This window comes from Ischnura elegans, chromosome 4 (assembly GCF_921293095.1).
Source record: "Ischnura elegans chromosome 4, ioIscEleg1.1, whole genome shotgun sequence".
Taxonomy (NCBI): Eukaryota; Metazoa; Arthropoda; class Insecta; order Odonata; family Coenagrionidae; genus Ischnura; species Ischnura elegans.
This window is the reverse complement of record NC_060249.1, coordinates 51,352,745-51,372,472: the sequence shown is the minus strand read 5'-3', so window position 1 is coordinate 51,372,472 and position 19,728 is coordinate 51,352,745. Positions and strand designations below refer to the sequence as shown.

At 37.7% G+C, this 19,728-nt stretch overlaps 1 protein-coding gene across 1 annotated transcript in view; it reads right to left on the bottom strand.

Moving 5' to 3' along the window:
* LOC124157441 overlaps positions 1 to 13,888 on the bottom strand; it is a 29,164-nt gene extending 15,276 nt beyond the window's left edge. Inside the window, exons 1-3 of the mRNA XM_046532141.1 lie at positions 13,771 to 13,888; positions 7,379 to 7,486; positions 4,219 to 4,358 (exon numbers count right to left, since the gene is read on the bottom strand). Coding sequence (XP_046388097.1) covers positions 4,219 to 4,358; positions 7,379 to 7,462 — 224 coding nt within the window. The 5' untranslated portion in view covers positions 7,463 to 7,486; positions 13,771 to 13,888. The remainder of the gene's footprint in view (positions 1 to 4,218; positions 4,359 to 7,378; positions 7,487 to 13,770) is intronic.
* Positions 13,889 to 19,728: the final 5,840 nt, after the last annotated feature.

Genomic DNA, 19,728 nt, shown 5'->3' with positions numbered 1-19,728 from the left:
AAGGTATGGTACTTTTTCATACAATTTATTTAAGACGATCGGTTTCGTCGCAGAGGCGACATCTTCAGGTACAGAACAAAAAAAAACAACAAAAAACAAAATAACAATAAAAAAAAACGATTTCTGTACCTGAAGATGTCGCCTCTGCGACGAAACCGATCGTATTAAATAAATTGTATGAAAAAGTACCATACCTTTTATTGTTTAGGTTTATTTTAGTTACAAATCTTATACTAACAAATATCATTTTTCGTGGGTTCAAAGAAAATTTGTTGAATACTTTCGTTTCAATTCGGTACTGATTTTGCCAAAAGACTTTTCCGATTTTTGCTTCTAGGGGGGAGCACTGCCCCCCCCCCCCCTCCCGTCCCTCGCTGGGTACGCCCGCGATGGTAGAGACGCTGCGAAGGATGCCTAGTTGTTGAAAGATATACTCACACGCACTAGGGAAACAGTCTCACACATTTCGCTCACCCACGGATGGCTTCAATATTCCAAGAGAAAAAAGTTCAAACAAGAGCGTAATCAATGGTCAGAAGGGTACGAGGAGCATGCCCAATACGTATTTCGGCAATCAATTTGGCCCTCCTCGGGGAGCTAAAGAAAAAAAGGCACTTCCAAGGCACGATCGTAAGTCTTCATATTGCATCTTTGAGGCGGTAGAGCTCAATTTCCCCGTTTTCTATAGTTAGCGCGGGGTTTTTGGGATGACACTCCAAAAGATTAGCGGAACAAGTCATTCAGTGAAGATATTTTTATTATCATTTTTTTTCTCTTCTTATCTTGACCTCGATTAATACATGTTATAATATTTCCTGGAGTTTAGGTCAATGCCTTTTATACACTCTGATTAATCATATAATTTTTTTTTTTTTACTTGAAGAGCCCTCCTCAAGGTACTCAAGCATACTTAGATTGGACAGCCTCTGAAAAATCTCTTCCATCCTATCCCTACTATCAAAGAAAGGCTAGGATAAGTAATTTAAAACTAGGGATCCACAGTTTTTCTTTGGGAAATTCCACTTTTCAGTAGTTTTTCTTAACCAAACAATATAGCCATCTTCCATGATTTGAAGTCCTTCATTACAATCTCTGATGATGATCGAAACGTTGGCTATAACTTGTTTTCGTAAAATACATTGACCTAAACTCCAGGAAATATTATAACAGATATTTTTATTTACTATAAGAAGATTATTGTGATTCCGTAACACATTGAGACGCGCGAATGCCCGCCCTTCGGACTTAAATATACGTCACCGACTGCGTTCCTGCGTACGGCGTCATAACGCCGTAGCTTTATCCACGTGACCACCCAGCTTCCTGCAAAGGTGCTGATGGCGGTATGGCTCCTACGTAGGCACTTATTTTTAAGTGCCTACGTCTAGACATTAAAGTACCATGAGACGTCTTAATGACCATCCGGTGTCACGTCCTGTGAGCCGGCGGCAAACTCAAGTGGCGCCGCTTACACTACCCAAATTAAGTCTGTTCTGCGGAAGTTTTACGATAGATTGCAATCAACGGAGAATATATTATAATATGCTGGGTTATCATAAAATATTGGTGCGGTTTCAGTAATTCACAGGAAGATAGCAGGGATAGGATGGAAGAGATTTTTCAGAGGTTGCACGATCAATGCTGCGCCCTGATTATGTAAATGTGACAGCGACGACGGCGAGAGATGACCATCACGTTCTCCTATCACGTTCCGCTGTATCACGCGATCATGTAAGCCACCGTCATCGCGCGTATCATACAGGTACGAGCGCGTGAGGTTGGTATCATTGAGAAATCTGAAGAGCCAATGAAATCTTTCGACACATTTCTGTCCAAGAATGCGTCGTCTGCGGAGTATTTGAAATAACAATAACAAACAACGAAAACATAAAATGGATGCAGTTCAAAGCTAAGTACTTCGCTTCGCCAATAGATAATATTATAATAAAGTACTCGTATTATGGTAAAGTTATGGGGAAAGTGTTGTATTACTTTCCGATGTGTGATAACGTAATCCATTATGCTAATGCTCGCCGGGAGATGCTGCAGTCATTATATTTACTATATCGTAGAGAATGGCCAAAAAGTCGTGATCTTGGATTGAAACTAATTAATGTTGAAATGATAATGGAAGTGTAATCGCGCTAGCATTTGAATGTAAGTAGTTAATAGTTGATTTCATCATCATCACTGGTCAACAATCCTAGGATTGGTTTGACGCAGCTCTCCACTCAGTTCTCCTAGCAGCTAATCTTTTCACTCCTACGTATTTCTTCTCTTTCACATCTCTCTTTACTTGTTCCATATATTTTGTTCGTTTTTATAGTTGATTTATGATGATTAAAAAATCGAAAAGGAGTTTAACGATGTTCATGGTGAAACAAAACTCAGTACTATTCCACAAACTTTTATTGTAACAGTCTACTAGTTTCGACGTTTATACCGTCATTATCAAGACTAACCTGTCTGTTAAAATAAAAGTTTGTGGAATAGTTCTGAGTTTTGCTTCATCATGAACATTTCATCGTCCCAACAGGTAACGCCCAAATCAATTGAGTTTAACGATGTTGATATGTTGGAGAACGTACTTGGCAAATGTTGATAATTAAACTTCGATATAAAGTAATTGACGTATAAATCACGGATGTACTTCAATTAGCAGTACTTTCCAATTTGCTGTGTGGAAATAAAGCAGCTCTATCGAATTCACTACCGTGCGCATATAACAATTGAACAACGTGGGCAACTATAAAGTCAACAGAGCACTTCAGTTGAAATAATTAAGAATTATATTGGTTTTTTATCGGTTATAGGGCATTTTTAAATTAAATAAACAATAATTGTTTGCTAACATATGCATTTCGTGCTCGTTTTTATGTCAGCATATGCTTGTCACCATGGGTTTCGAACGTGATAGGCCGATGACGCTCGCAGCGTGATAAAGAGAGCGATCACGGTTTCATAATCGCTGCTATCACCTTCCGTCGTGGGAATCGCGTTGCCCCTGGCAACGACATCGCTCTCACCCTTCTCACAGTTACATAATCAGGGCGCTGGAGTGCCTTGAGGAGGGCTCTTCAAGTACAGCAATCCGTCCGTCAGATAGGACGTTAAGTCGAGGAACCCTTGGCACCTTTCGTTGGGAGAAGGCTAACATAGACGCCGGGCTTTTCTCTTGTCGAGCAACGAAGGGCGCACGTATTGCAATTTATTAAATATGTAAAAAAAAACTGTTTGAGACGACAAATGCGAAATACGAGATCGTATATGAAAAAAAATGTAAACGATGTGGAAAACAGCACAACCCTTTTATTATAGCCCTATATATTCGGGGACAAACATCAATGAAAAGCTAAGGTAAGCATATAAAAGTTAGGAACCTTAGTTTTTATTTGGGAAATTCCACTTTTCAGAAGATTTCCTATATCAAACAACATATCGATGACGTATCTCAAATTCGGCCGGTTTGGGACATGTATCTTAAACAAAGTGTAATAACATTAAAAAATAAAATACAAGCAAATAACAACTCTTTGTTTTCAAATGAATGCTTCTTTTTCAGTTTTATGAACTTTTGGTTTTTAATTTCAGTGTACAATTAAAAATATTAATCGTTTTTTTTTTGCTCTCCTAAAAAAGTTGCTATTTTTGAGATACGTGTTGTTAGAACTTAGCCATCGATATCCATCTTCCAAGATTTGAAGTCCTTCATATTCCACACAAGTTATTCACCTAATCCCCATTCTCCACCCAGTCCTATACCGAAACAGCGACATAGCTAACTTGATCATGCCAATGGGAAGCTGTCAGAAATATCGTCCATAAACCATGGTAGCAGTGGCGTAGCCAGGAATTTCGTTCGGGGGAAGGGGGGGGGGGTCCAAAACCATGGGGAAAATTTTTGATAAACAGGGTACTAAGTAATGGGTATTCAACTAATTTTAACACTTTTCATAATCAAAATACTTCATTTGTTGAAAAAATATTTTGTAAATTCATGATTTTTCATTATTTTATTTTATTTTATGAAGGAAAATAACTGTGTTTTTATAATTCAGGGGGGGTCCGGACCCTCCGGACCCACACCTGGCTACGCAACTGTATGGTGGACGCGGAGAGAAACCCGAAAAATCAGGGTCCACGTAGAAAAGAACTATCCTCCTCTAATCGCTGCCACATAATACTGGAGCATTCGGAGGATCTCAGCCACTAACTTACCCTCTGAGCTGCTGCCTCTGCGGAGATGGAATGTCGAGGTAAGCATCGGCCGCGGCCTCCGCGAGGTCCTGGCCCATCCTCTCGACCACTTGCCGCAGCAAATCATCACCGAAGAGGGCGTCGTTACTCGCGCCGTCCAACTGCATGCAGGAGATCGAGGGAATGATGCAAAATGAAAATGAATTTTTGTAAAAAATAACACTGTTTTTATCACGAACCTTGATGTAAACAAATTTCTTGTTATGGCTCTCTATCATTCTCGTTCCTTCTAATGATAACATCGCCGTCTTCGGTTATTATTCGGCCATTATTTGAAATAATTTCCAAATTTAATTTTATATTCTTAATAACAATCGCAAAAAAATTAAAATCATCGTACAAGAGTTAGACTACTGCGTTGCCATCTGATTTCCAGTTATCCTGAACATTTCAGCATGATAGCTAATCGGAAATTGGGTTAAAATTGAGTTGCACGATTTGAGCCGGACAAGATGACAAACATCAAAGCGAGATTATAAAAAAAACGTAAAAAAGCTATGTACTCATTTACATTTCATGACAAATGGGTTCAATTTGAGCACGAATATTACATTAGAGGATTCTCAGATCCGCCGCTAGAATTGTTGTCACTCCGCGCGCATATTCATCAGTTTCAAAATCGCTACTCGCGGCGCTACTACAATCGATTTCCACTTTTCACGAGAAATTACACGGCAGTAATACGCAACTCAGCCAATAACTCATACAAACCACTACTTAAAGGCATGTGAGACGGTTGTCAACTAAAAAAGGTCACTACCACTACAGTTAATGGCGAAAGTCACACGGAATAAGATACCGCTACCTATTATTGGCGCCGCCGGATAAAATGCGCGCGAAACGGCAACAGATATTAAGGCCGTTTTACACGGGGCACGGAATAGCGCAGGTTAGAGCAGCATTAATTTCTAAAATGGCGAGGAATTGCGCGAATGCATGAACGAAATTAGAACAGGGGCTATTTTGCCGTCTCTCATCCACGCATTCTCGCATGTGATCTAGCAATTCACCGCTTTACACGACGCAACTTTGATTGCGCCTTCCCACGTACGTCAGATTGCGCAATTCCGCGTACCGTGTTAAACGGCCTTTACACGACGCAAGTTTGATTGCTCCTTCGCACGTACGTCAGATTGCGCAATTCCGTGTACCGTGTAAAACGTCCTTTACGCTTAACCGCCATGTTTTTGAGTCTCCTTTAAAGGAGTCCCCGTGCAATTACCTTAGGAAACCACGTTGACAAATCATTGGTAATGCTGGGTATTTTCCGATTCCTATGGTTATTTTGTTGGCATTAAGCTATCATAACATCGTAAGTAATGTATTATATGCATTTATGTTATTTTATGCGTAATGCCTTCTTGTTGCCATTCATTGCTGCAATTCCTCATTTGCTGTGACGGGTGGTTTTTAGGTTTAAGAAGTTCAAAGCAACTAAGGCACAATTCTATCTCTTTTCTACCCTGCTAAGAATAGTGGTTTTTATATCTGATTCACGCATTTACGGCCATTATGAACCCTTTGAGTAATCACCGTGAGCTGTTAGCGAATATTTCGGCTATAATTTATCACCTCCTCAATCTCTATTGCCATTTTTCGTTGCCTAAAGGTATCGAAATACCTCCTCAAAGCCTTAAAAAAATCTTCCTTGACATCTTCAAATTTATTTTCCGCAGTTTCTCAACGATTCATCGTATTACAACAATCTTATCATCACAACACAATCCTCGATGTGTAGGCCATATTGGCAAATTATGTCAGCGCCGCCATCGTTGTTTTGAGTCTCGAAATCCTCGCGAAACATTGAAGCTCTAGTGTCCAAGAATGTTGAATACGCGGTTTCATCACTTAACTCAAAACAATGGAATGTCGGTCTCTGCGCTCAGCACACGGGAGTAGTTGAAGCTGGACTGGAGCTCGTCCGGGACCTCAAATATGGCCGACTTCCATGTTTTATTACGTAATATTCACCCAAGTTTAGCTTGTTCTGCTCTCTCTAAGTTGTACTGTTTCCCGTGTATTTAAATGAAGAGCAATTCTAGTGGCCTTTTCTAAGATGGCCAGATGCGCAGTGTCATGACTTCTTTTGTGGAGGAGTATTAGCATTCCATCGCCATCTTACACCAGTTGCCTTAACCCTTTGCGGGGCAATTTTATTTAATTAGAGTAGTCTGGTCCAAATTAATTTTTAGGACATAGTAAAAAGAAATTATTGACGGGATTGATTGTTGAAATTTTATATTTTCTTATTTTATTGTTTACGGTAAAAATCCACTAGTTGTAAATCTATGCATGTTCAATCAAAAATTTTATTGTTTTTCAATATTCAATCTATGATATCTCTTGAAATGTAGCCCTTGTATAATTGCAGCTCCTTGTGATGTAGAGATTAATCCGACGTTAGATCTGATGCACTAGCACTAGGACTGTTGAGCCAGCCTAGATGTTGGCTTCCAAGAGTCACGCATCCATGAGCAATGCGGGACGATGTGGTCTCCCTCTGCCTTTATGGGAACCGGTCACTTACTGGCCGCGCCGAGGGCGCGTCCATAATTACTGTATCCCTTTATGGTAGGTTTTTGTCCCTGGTTTTCAAGCATCGCGGACCGCGACGGGGCAAGATCGACCAATTAGATCATGTAGCCGTGTCACACAACAGTTACCTTCTGGGTATTGGAAGCTATGCTTTCAACAAACCATCTATCAAAAATATCAACACAAGCTGTATGTATAAAATAACGGGAACTAAATTATCTCTCGCGCGTTTGGTGGTCCGATTGTCATTTGTTTCATTATGTTAATAGGATAATATTTTCAGCTGTTTACATTTTCCTGACCCTTTTGCAGTGGGTTGAAGTCCTCCCCTCTCAACTCGAAGGTCTCGGGTCCGTGTCCCGCTTGGATAATTTGCTACTATCCAGAGCATAGGTATTTCCGATACTCCATCATTGTCGATGGTTAGAAATTTCTTGATGTAATGGCATTATATATGCTGCTTAAGGGTAGGTAAATATAAATACAAAATATCGAAATATTTTATGTTGAAATAAAAAATCGGAGTTATCAAGCATACGGAAGGCCGCATGATATTTTTGCAAGCATAATCTCTGCGTTGACTTACCTTTGCCTGAGGCAGGAACCCCCGGACTGGCACGGCCACAAAAGTGGCGATGAGTGCGAAGGCGGCCACGCGGAGGGCCAACATGGTGCGCTCGACAGCTGCTGACACCTATGTGGGAATAAAACAACAGATGAACGTCACCAGAATCAATTGTTGCGGTAAGTCAGAAGATGAATGTGTTCCAGGGTGTTAACTATTCTACATAGACACAGGAAAGAAAATAAACTTTAATCCAATCCATAATAAATGGAATATTAAGTGGCCTGAGGTAATTATCACATTATTAAGGTTAAGTAGCCATTCGGTTGCGTAAATCAATTTCTCGCATTATTTCGACAAATCCAACGGGCATTAATTTTTTCGCGGTTATTTTGCTATCAGGTTTAATATGAGTTTTGTTTGACCAGAAATTCGGAGTTTCTAAGAAATTAAATAGTAAAAATCAAAGGTATTTTATATTATTTTATTTGACTGAGCCATCGATTGAAATTTTGGGATTAAATGCGATGCTTTCAAGACCAGATTGACGCAATAATATTTGAAAATTCGTCGATGAGAAGGATTATTTCAAGTTGTGAAAGTGAATGCATCGCAGGCAGTGCCGTTCCAAGATCCTAATAGTGAATTGAGCAGGCAGTACACCTTCAAGATGAGAACCAGTGTGATTTGCAGGAAACATAACTTTACGGCTGTCACAGGGTCATATTTTCCGGGTGTTAAAAAATTTCCGTTGAATCACAGATATTCAGCTCATTAAGCGATTACTAAGTTTTCGATTAATCACAAATTTCACATTATACATTCAATATCTTTCAATTTTACCGTTTTATTTTAGAGAACTCATCCCAGCAGCTTTAGGACATTCTTCGGTTGTTTTCGGATATTTTCCCGTAGATTCTAAATCCCCAGTTTTATCCTGCTTTTTCCGCATTTCCCGTGTGCGTGGGCATCCTTTATTTATATCACCCCTAGCAACCGCCGATCACTAACTGACGCATGCTCTATTGATAACGAAGCTTCAACTGTTCAATGGTAGTTGCGCTGCTAATACAAATTAACGGTCCCAAAATCGCAGGAACCATTTACTGAGGAACGTAATACATCATGAGGAGCTAGGCCATACTGGGGCGTTATTTTTTCGCTTCAACCATTAAAGGAAAGGTTTAGATCATAGGAAGTTTAGAAAAATCATTTAGTTTCATTGTGAAGGCTAGGTAAAAAGTTTTCAACCACTGGACGCTGATTTCACCTTCCAGAGCGATTTTGAAATCCTCATTTTTCCCATTAATCATTGAAATTTAACGTTTGGAGTGAATAACCTCGACAATGTATCGACGCTTTCAGGAGGATTGTTTTAACGAAGAAAGCTTGATTGTTATTCAACAAATTAAAACTACCAATAGCACTATCAAATTAATGGCTAATTATCAAAGACTGTCTACAGAGCAAAAAATAACTGCCAATGTACCTGCCACTTGTAATAAAAATCATAGGTAGGCCTTCATTCTAACGAGAATTCTTCGTTTATGGAAAGTTTGAAGTTAACTCTTTACGTCATTAGAGTTTACAATCACTTCAAAATGAAGATACACATTGACATAATATTTTTCGCGACGATCTGTGTTCTTCATTTCCCGTTGGCGATATGTGTGTCGTAAAATATTGAAATTCGGATAGTAATCCCTGTAAAGATGGGAATTATGATGCAGCAGAGCCAAAATTTTTTTAAAACGGTTCAACGGAAATAAAAGAGTTCACTGATTGTTATAATTTTTTTGCTGGTAAGTAGTACCAGAAAATTAATACGCCCCTTCAACTGTTTTAAGAATATGGTTCATATTTCTTTCGCCTCATGGCACTTACAGTAATAGACTATCGTCAACAGATACTTCCTAATTCTTAACGCTCAAAATATATTATAACCAAAGGATTATATTTTACCAAGAAAATGTAGCAAAAATAATAAAATTATAGTTTTTTTCTTACATACAGTCCGGGATTATATTGCAGTATATAATATTATAAGCAAGATCAAATGTAAGCATTAAAAAACGTAGCATAAATTATGTAAATATCATGGAATTTAAAGTTATGCATAAAGATCAGATAATAAAGATTTTACATAGTGTGAATAACATAAAATTTTACTCGAAAAATTTGCATTATTTAGTCCGGGGCATTCAACTGTAGCCATGGTAATGCTGAGATAATCGAAAATGTTGTGTTAAACAAGGCTACATGAGTATCAAATTTGTCTAATTTAAAGACTTCCACTATCATTATTATCCAAAAAACGTTTTCTTTCTTCCCTCTCGTATAGAATGATTCGGTTCCAATTATCTATTTTGGTGATAATCGATCCTTTGGATAATGTTTTAATAATTCTAGGTAATGGAAGATATAGATCGAACCCACTTTTGGGCAGATGTTGCGTTCCCTCATTTATGACAGAAAATGCTTTTATCACTATATTTTTAGAATGCGTAGATAGTATCCTGGCAACAGAAAGTAAAAGTGTGTGACGGTTCAAATATTGTTTGGGGATCAGAAGGGACCTGGAGCAGCAGTGGAGCGGAGCGAATTTTCATTGTTGCTCCGGGGTGCTCCACTCCGCTCCGGCCGGAGCGGAGCGGAGTAGGTCGGAGATATGTCGGAGCGGAGCACTCGGGTGGAGGGCATGTCGGAGCTCCTCGGAGCGGAGCGAATTGCTATGATGCTGCTCCGCTCCGGTATTAATTTTGTGTTAACTTTGTTCCATAAATTCTATTGCCACATGGAAGTGCGTATTTTCCAAATAGAATTAACCATAATTAATTATTAATAGAAATACCCACAATAAAACTTAATTAATTTAGATATAATGAAGGGTTACCCGCACGTGATGGCACAGCGATATTTAATAGTAATTCCCTTCGTGTCATTTTTATTTAGAATACATCATTTTATAAAGAAATATCGGATTCTTAGCATAATGATACCCTTGTAAAAGTTGACTTATATTCATCAGTATGTCCATAGCCAAATCAACCATTATAACGAAAATTTAATTGGAAATCAAAATTAAGTGATGCACTACTTTCCGCTATGTTTCAAATTTTAAGCATACGTTTAAGAATACGTAGGTAAAACCTTTCAACATGTTATATAATGTCTTCACAGCAATTACGCCAACTGCGATTTTTATCTTTCACGAGTATAATGTAGATTTTTTCCTGGCCGCAACAATAATTCACAATGATTATTATTTATGCGGGTTTTAATGGCATTGGAGAAACATAATAAACTAATAAAATAATTTAATTTTGTGAACATGTTTTTATAGTTGATTATTACATGTTTTACATACTATTCTTAGCTATCAATAAAATTCAGAGATGATAGATGGAATATTTGACAATACTGCCATATACCATGCCTTAACTAACTGGCCTTGTAGGGTATATATAGATATTTTATCTTGTTTTTTGTTGATGTTTTTCACACTTATGAGCAAGAAAAAGAGCGTATTCCGAAGTTATGCGCTCGTGAATCCAAACTTTATTTTATTGTGATCCTCTCTGTTGAGTAAAAAATCAACAACTGATGGTTACCAAGGCCGTTTCATGCCATAATTTTTACGATATTTTCATGAATAAAAGTCGTCTGCAATTATGAAATAATGCTATTATTTTTCTATAGTTATAAATACCAATTTTTCATCATTTTACAATCTAAAGATTATAATTAAAATTAATTAAAGATTTATTACAAAGGTATTGAAAATTTGTGTTTCCCTTGTATTTTGCCTTTTTATTACAACTGAATTCAGAATCATCTGAATACAAGAAGTTTAAATACAACTGTTATGCAATTGTATCACAAAAATCGGTACAATTTGTAAATGTACAAAAGATATACCATTTGTAAATAAATGCTTGCATTGTTTGGGAAAGAAAGACTACATTTCAAAATAGGTGTTATCGCGGAATTCAGTTTAACAGACAGACATTGCTCAGAAGAACCTCTAATTAGAAAGCATGTTATTCGGAAAAAAATATGGGCTTTGGTTAAAATATATATAACTTTTACATATAAGAACATATGCATTGTAAAATTTCATTAGAAATGCTCTTTTCACCCAACGAAGGGCCACATCCTTAATATTTTAAACGTACTACGTTATGTCATCGTAAAAAAACCATATCCCAGAATTTTTAAAATATTAGCCTACAGCATTTTTATTTTTTAATATCGCCCGACAAAGAATTTTATAATGCGATAATAAAATTAATAAATTATTAAAATGGCGACACAAAGCCTGTCAAATTATAAAACAACATAGATAGCGATTATCGACTATCGTATTTTATTAATCCTTAAGATTATCACTATCATTATTTATTATTCAAAAGAATCTAACGCAAGGTATTTAAATAGAACACATATTGGACTGCCCAATTTGAAAAGCATTTTTTACATAATGAAAAGTAAAGAAAACTTTGTAATTCCGCATAAATATTTAATTTACGACCTAGGTTTCGACGTGGCACGTCATCGTCTGGTACAAATGCACAGAAGACAGAGAATAAACAGCCGCACACAAATTGTTTTTTTTAATCTTTACTTTTCATCGTGTCAAGAAGGTTCCATTAAGTCACGCCTGAAACAAATACTTTTTACATAATACTATTTGTAAATTGAAATGTATTGGTATTAAATAATACCGCAAATCACGTAGAATGTGGAATAACTCAACATAAAAATAGCCGCAGGGAATATCCGATGCGTTCCACGGCTGCAGAAGCGTGCATGCGTCGATTTCCCGCCAAGAAGCGAAACATTGGCGCTTGTGTTCTGCTCCGCTATGCTCCGGCTCCATTGTCGGAGCGGAGCAGTTCCATTCCTGCTGGAGTGGAGTTCTCGCAAGAAATGCTCCGCTCCGGAGTGGAGCACCTAGGTCCCATTGTCGCCGCTCCGCTCCGGAGCGGAGCAGGAGGAATTGAACTGCTCCGCTCCGACAATGGAGCCGGAGTATAGCGGAGCGGAGGAGCGCTCCAGGTCCCTGGATCAGATGATATATCAGCCAAAATATGCAAATTTAAGGGCGTAAACATTTTTCATCACCTTAGAGATCTTATGTTAAACAAATTTAAATTGATATTCCTTCTGTTAAAAGATAATTAATCCCTTTGAATGTGTTAAAAATCTCCTTTATAATACCGAAACAATTCATTACGAGGAACGAGTAAGCATATGGCGTAACGCAGACAAGCCGCAGCTCGATACTTTTCAAGGACACCTTGATTCGTTGATCAATCGAAAATTTCAGCGTATAATAACCGGAAAGGGTTGCCCGTGACAATTGAATACCGATAACCACACCCATACTTCACTCTCTGGAATATTAACAACTAATTAAACCAAATCTTCAAAAAAATATAACGTAGTCACCTGTTTATCAACACGCCCTAATTTCCAGGGCACCGCATTCCCAAATTATGAGACTTTTGGACGTAATTACGACGCAAAAATACACTCTGATGTAGTTGAATCGATACCCTTATTTTGATGGGTTGAATCTGGCAAGTATAAAGCTACCATGAATAATAATGACCATCGTTAAAAGCATGGATAGGTAGCCAAAACTGCGAATAAATGAGTACCTTCAATGTGGCATTGAAATTTTTTTTCTTTGGCGTTCGATCCATGCGATTACAATGGCTTCCGAGGTAAACAATCGTTCGACAGCCATAATAATAAATAAACAAATCAATGAGGACTTAGGGCACAATTATCTTGTCAGTCATCGATATGATCGCTTGCTTTGCATTAGTTTCCGTGAGATGTTACAATGGAGCTCCAGATGGCTAGCTAAAACTAATTACTCTCTAGCTCTTTTAGCGAAGAAAGGCACCAGTTAAATGGTATTTAGAAAAATACCAATATTTCTTTCGGTGTTCAGACAAACAAATAAATAGTAAAAGAAACAACAGTATCTTTGTCATAAATAAACAACGAATTTACGATCATTCAGACCATGAATACAAATAGTTATGTTATGGAGCTCCGTATCAATTCATGCAAGAAGGTATGATCTCTCGCAATTCGAAAAGAAAAACTGGCATATCCAGGTGAATTCTATTTTAATCTGGGGTAAGAGTGTCACTGAGATGAGGGAATGATTTATCCGTCGCGAAAACGTCAAGATTCGATAGGATATAGCACCCGCATCCTACCACCTGTATCCTATTGGGTGAGAGGGCGCCGAATTGGTGCGACAGGATTCAAAGTATTGACGGACTTGCGGTTCATAAATGCAAGAGACAGCTAAGAAACGAACTGTGGTCGTGGTCGAAAAAACGGAGAGGCATTTGTCATGAAGATGAGAGCTGGAAAAATAATTATTTCCTTACCTTATTCTTTTCGTCGAGTCCGCTCCGTGTTATCCTGGCCAGTGCCACGAAGATTCCGCAAGATGGGAGCTCCCGTCTCCCCAAAGATCGATCGCGAGGAGTTTCGTGAGCGCTCCATTCGCGGCGCCAACGTCAAACAAAAGAAGAACGGCACGCGAGTCCCCTATATTCGCGCGCAGATGGAGGAACACGAACCAAGTCCCCAGGAAAAAAACCTACGAAGATGGGACAGGAAAACGTCATCAAATTGGAGTTAAATTCATAAAACTATTCGAGAATCCAGACAAGTGAGGCGTCAACTATAGGCTGAACTCGGAAGAAAGAGCTCCGATAAAACCAAGCTATAGCCTTAATAAACCACGTTGGCAAATCATTGGTATTGCTGGGTATTTTCTAAATTCTCTCGTAATTTTGTTGAATTTAAGGGCGTAGGTAATTTATTTTATGCATACATACTCACGTATAATGCCTTTTAGTTACCATTCATCGCTAAAAATCACTTACAGTGATGGTTGTTTATAGGTTTACGGGGTTTTAAGTAACCGACGTATTTTACTTTCTGCAACAGTGCTTTTTTGCTCGGAGTCACGAAAATATGGTCATGAGGAACCATTTGAATAATTTCCGTGAGCTAGTTGCGGATATTTCAATTGTAATTAATTACTTCCTGAATCATTGTTGCTATTTTTCGGTGCTCCTGGGTAACCAAATGGCTCCTCAAAATGAAGAAAAATCTTCCATGACATTTTTTACTTAATTTTTCGCAGTGGCTCGATGATTACACCAATTTTATCATCAAACCACTATCCTGAATGTGTAGGTAATTACGTCACTAATTAACTAATTGCGTCAGCGCCGCCATCGGTGATACGAGTCTAGAATTCTCCTGTCAGTTGAATGAAGTCTAATAATAAGAATTATATGAATGCCATGGAGGAATAAAAAAAGGTAATGACACGCTCGCTTTTGTGAGGCTGCTTCTATATTATTTTCCACCTTGCCATACTATCATAAAAAAGAACTACATAACATGAACAGTCCATTGCACTTTACGGTATTTGTCTCAGCCTATCAACCTTCGATCCAGCCAATCAAAACTCGAATTACCTAGTTAACTCAAATATTGTGTCAACAGTTGGGGCACCAGTGTCGTCCACCACAAGTGGCCTAAGTAAAACTTGAGTTGCTATGTTGTTATAACCCAGACATATGAGTTAAATATTTCACAAATCATAGCACTAACCATGCATAACTCCGTAAGTCCATTTCAAAATCAATTGAGACAAACCATTTTGTCTGCACATTTTCAAAGCTACCAAAACTACAACTTTGAATTTTTCCCATAGGTGACCCTATGCGCTGCTGAAGGTAACATATAAAAATAGAAAATAAATAAAGGCATGACCTAAAAAAATATATACTTAACGAAAAGTCATTCCAAATTGCTGCAAAGAATACTACTTGTGTCGTTTTGGAATCCACGGTTGTAACAATGAAAAAGATTTTTGAGGACATTAGATAAATTTCAGGTCTTCCAATAGAAATTCCTATCTTCCTTATTATTGATTTAAATTAAGGAAAATTTGAGAGTTAACAAGCTGATACATACACAAAGTTACACCGACTCACGCCGCTTTGAGCCAGGGCTTCGAGTGAAGTGGGCTTAGAAGGAAGTTCTTCATCTTCATTTATTTTAGTTGAACAAAACATTATTTCCCATCTCGTAACACAGGGAAGTTGAAGGACATCTCACTACATTCGATGCGTGGGAGTGAAACATTGCATGAAAAATTGTAATGCCGTTTAGAAGGTGACGAGGACAGAATTAATAGAATTGACTGATTCGCTTTCAAAGGCAATGCGTACACAATAATAATAATAATATCATTTATTATTCTCAGATTATTACATCCCACTAGAACAATTTTTAAAAAAAGTTTAAAGCTCATCATTTAGTTTAATGTCTTAGTATTACAATAATAGTTTGAAATCAGTAACAATTGCAAATACACAAGAACAATACAGAACATGGTAAATAAGTTTGGGCTATTTGGGAATAGGTATAATTTTTCCTGAATTATTGCGGTGAGTCTTTGATTGGTTTAAGAAGATTGTTACAGGTTGACGAGATGATTTTTGAAAATTTGTGGGCCGATAATGTGATTCAAGTATATAGTTGGGTTCAGCTCTGTTAACAACATTAGGCAATGTAGTTCTCTTGAGATAGAGGTCATTATTAATGCACTGTGGTTCATTGTTTTTAAGAAAAGAATGCACGAAACACGCCGATTAAAATTTTCTTCTAGTTTTGATGTCCATCCAGGAGAGCTTGTGTAAGTAAGATGCTAAATGTTCATCTTTCTGGACCATAGAAACAAAGAAAGCAAGAACACGGTCATAAAAACAGATTTGGGAAAAGAAAGAGAACAGGGGCCACAGTTGGGCAAAGTATAGAGATTCAGGAGGCATGATAAATGTTACCTCGAATGAACATGGCCCGACCAGTTGAATTTGAAACTGCTTAGGAAGAGTAGGGATATCTATAATTAAGGATTAAAAAATTAAAAACAATCCTCTAGATATGACAGATTTTGCCCAAGAGAAGATAATTGAAACAGGTGTAATTATTAATGCACGCATTTCAAGAGAGTAAATCAAGAATTACAATGGGTTTCAAGGCATATTTATTCATGCAGAGGTGCAAATAAGAAAGCAAGGACTCGATAATATGATGGCTTGCATTGGATTAGGAGTTAATTGGAGTTTTAGAGGCAAGACATTATGAAAAATTGAAAAAAAAATAGATCGCTAGTCGGATGTGCTTGACACTGGTCGTAATTGTTCTGTTCAGTTTTCATTCCGAACGGTTTATTGTGATGAATTGCAGTGCCTAAGTAATTGGTTGCTTTTGAAAATGTTCAATCCGACGACTTACTACGCGCAGCTACGGGGTCTTATAGAGTTCCTTAAAGTTTCTTCACGATTTAATACGCTAGATTCAATAGATCTAGCGATACATTGTATAGAAAAATAAAATCTTTTCATTCCAAGTTTAAAACTCATTACCGTCCTCACGCCAAATATTCTGTCGCTGTTCACTGCTGCGAAATTCCGAGAACCGTGTAATCACTTCATTTTCCACGAATGAGATATGAACTAGAGATAAGATTTTATGGAGGACTGCTTTCAATGCAATGGCTGTGTGGATTATCAGAAACGGCATATATAAGTATTCTCTGAAACTAACCATATTCCACCAATATATCAAATGATAGTTTTTTAAAGATAAAATGGAGGAAGCGATTGTGAAACATGGAAACTTTTCGCAGAATAGGAGTAGACAAGAAACTGTGGGGCACCATACGCTAGATAAGACCCGTTGGATAGGTCATGCCATAAGGCATAGTGATCTCGTGAAGAATGTAATGGAGGGAATATTGAAAGAAATATCTTCCTTGAAAGACCCAGAGATAAGTACTTAGGGCAGGGAAAGAAGGTCGCTAGGAAAAAGAACATTATGGACCTGATGCTGAGAAGTTGAGAGATGGAGAATTATAGTACTTCACCAATCTTAGGATTGCAGAGTTCATCTACTCGCAAGTCTTCTATCTACCCGACTTGTACCTTCAAGAGGTCCTTCGCAGTAAATGGTAGCAAATTATGGAATGCCTTACCTAGTGAAATACGTGGTTCCAAAATTGGCCGAATATTTGGGCAGAGACTCTTTAACTTCATGTTTCTCAAGAAAATTACACGCTCAGATCAGGCCTTTCCATTATGAATGTAATTTTATTGTATGTTCTGTATATTTTCACAAAACTCTGTACCTGTATTAGTTCATATATTTATATGAAATTAATGTTATTAAATGCACTGTACAAATGGCACATTGTTAAAAAATTTTGTTTCTGTAAACGTTTATAAACTGTCTTGTTAATTTACTCGAATCACTTAATATTGTCTTGTTTTGATTGCATTGCTTAAAAAAATGGTCCACTAAATGCAGGTATATTTGCACGATGCGGACGATTAGTCACTCGTAAATTTATGGAATGCTCATGTGAGGCTAAGTAGCCTCCGAATATGTTTCAAATTATTTTTCAATATTCTGCGTTGGGATTGCAAAATAGAATGTTTTCTCTCTCTCTCTCTCTCTGTCTCATGCCACCAAGAAAGATGTGCGGCAGGGGGTGTTAGGACAGCAGCCGCTTGCACAAAAAAAGGAAATAATAAAGTTTAATATTTATCATAGTTCTTTATCGTGCGGGCGAAAAACGAATTCCCATACCTATCCGTTTGGCAAAATATCTCTCTTATTTATCTTTCCTGCCGGACCTGTAAATGTCGTGGAGTTATGACATGATATTCTTCATGACGATCTTGAAGATATCCATCCTCAACTGTTCAACAAGTTTAAGCCTAAAACGTAGCCTACGAAGCTCTATAGGGGCTCCCTACCTAATTCGTTTAACATTTAAGTACTGATTTCTGTATGCCCGTAGCAGTTTTTGATATGAATGTATCAACTGATTTCATACTACTCGTAGGAAATGAAAGAAAACGTCCCATAATACACTCAGCCAGTGAATTGAATTCACTCTTTCATTAAATCTTAACTCATTAGATCATATCTCATTCGTGAAAAACGGAGTGATTACATTGTCTTTCGCAGCTGAACATTGACACAATATTTGTCTCCGGGCCGCTATTAAGTAACAAAATTTGAATGACTACATTGCAAATAGCCTCTTGCATAAATAAATTTAAATATGAAATATCTAAATATTTGATATTTTTGCAAATAATCTCATGCTGGATCTTTACTCCGTGAAGAAACGTTAATAAACTATACGAGCCCTCGCAGTAAGTTATCGGGAAGCTTTCGAAACGTTGGGAAAAGTTACCCAAAACCACACCCGGTGGTAATCTCGAATAATAATTATTCCTTTAGTACATTATTCATGTGGTTTGTTTCAAAAGCTGCAGCGTGAACGGCGGTGACATATATATTAAATGCCATGGGAAAAAATTTCCCCAGACCGGGAATGGAACCTTTGCATTTGGTTTTAATTGGCGCAGTGACCCGGAATACCAAAAGGTCTGTGGTTCGATTCCCGGTACCGGTGAATTATTTTACATAGCAATTAATGTGGGTATGTTATCCGTTACAGTGTGAAGCATCTTGGCGAGTGTAATACAATGTGATCAGACCTGTTAAAAACAAAAGGGCACAGAACACTTAAAGATATTTAGGATAGTAATGAATGCTTTTAGAATTATTCCAAATAAATATTAGAAAATGGGCTCACACACTAAACTTGCTAGCTACTGTAATTTGGAAATTCAGTGTTAAAAAAGCTAAATTCGGTATATTGCGCAAAAAAACATCGTTCGGAGCCATGTTGTGTATGAAATAATACCGCTAGTGCCGATTATTGTAATTTAAATATGAAAATGAGTGTATTTTATCATAGTATAAAGAATTTTTAAATGTTTATAAATTTCCTTTGCACGCCGGACACGAGGCTAAAGCCGCGCTTCTGAAGTCATTCCTCATTATGATCATAAGGAAAAAAGTCCTGATGAGAAAAAAGTGAGTCGAACACTTATTGTACCACCCATTACAAAACTTGATGACGGTGGCGGCGGGGTAAAGTCCTCGCCTACCAAACAAGAGGTCGCGAATATTTAACGACGAATTCGAACGAATCTTAAAATCCGGTTAAATGAGGACGTTAGGTCCCCGGGGTATAGGAAATATTTTGCCTGCCAAATATTATGCTAGGTCTATTTCAAAAGGTACTGGAAAATATCATACCAGTGAGCATCCTTGAACTTGAGCGAGACATGAAGTTGTGTGACGAGGGGCTTGAGACAATGAGGAACAGACCGTTATCAGTTCATGCCGCGCGGGCAAATTTGAACAGCCCCACCGATACGAGGATGTAGTTCAATCAA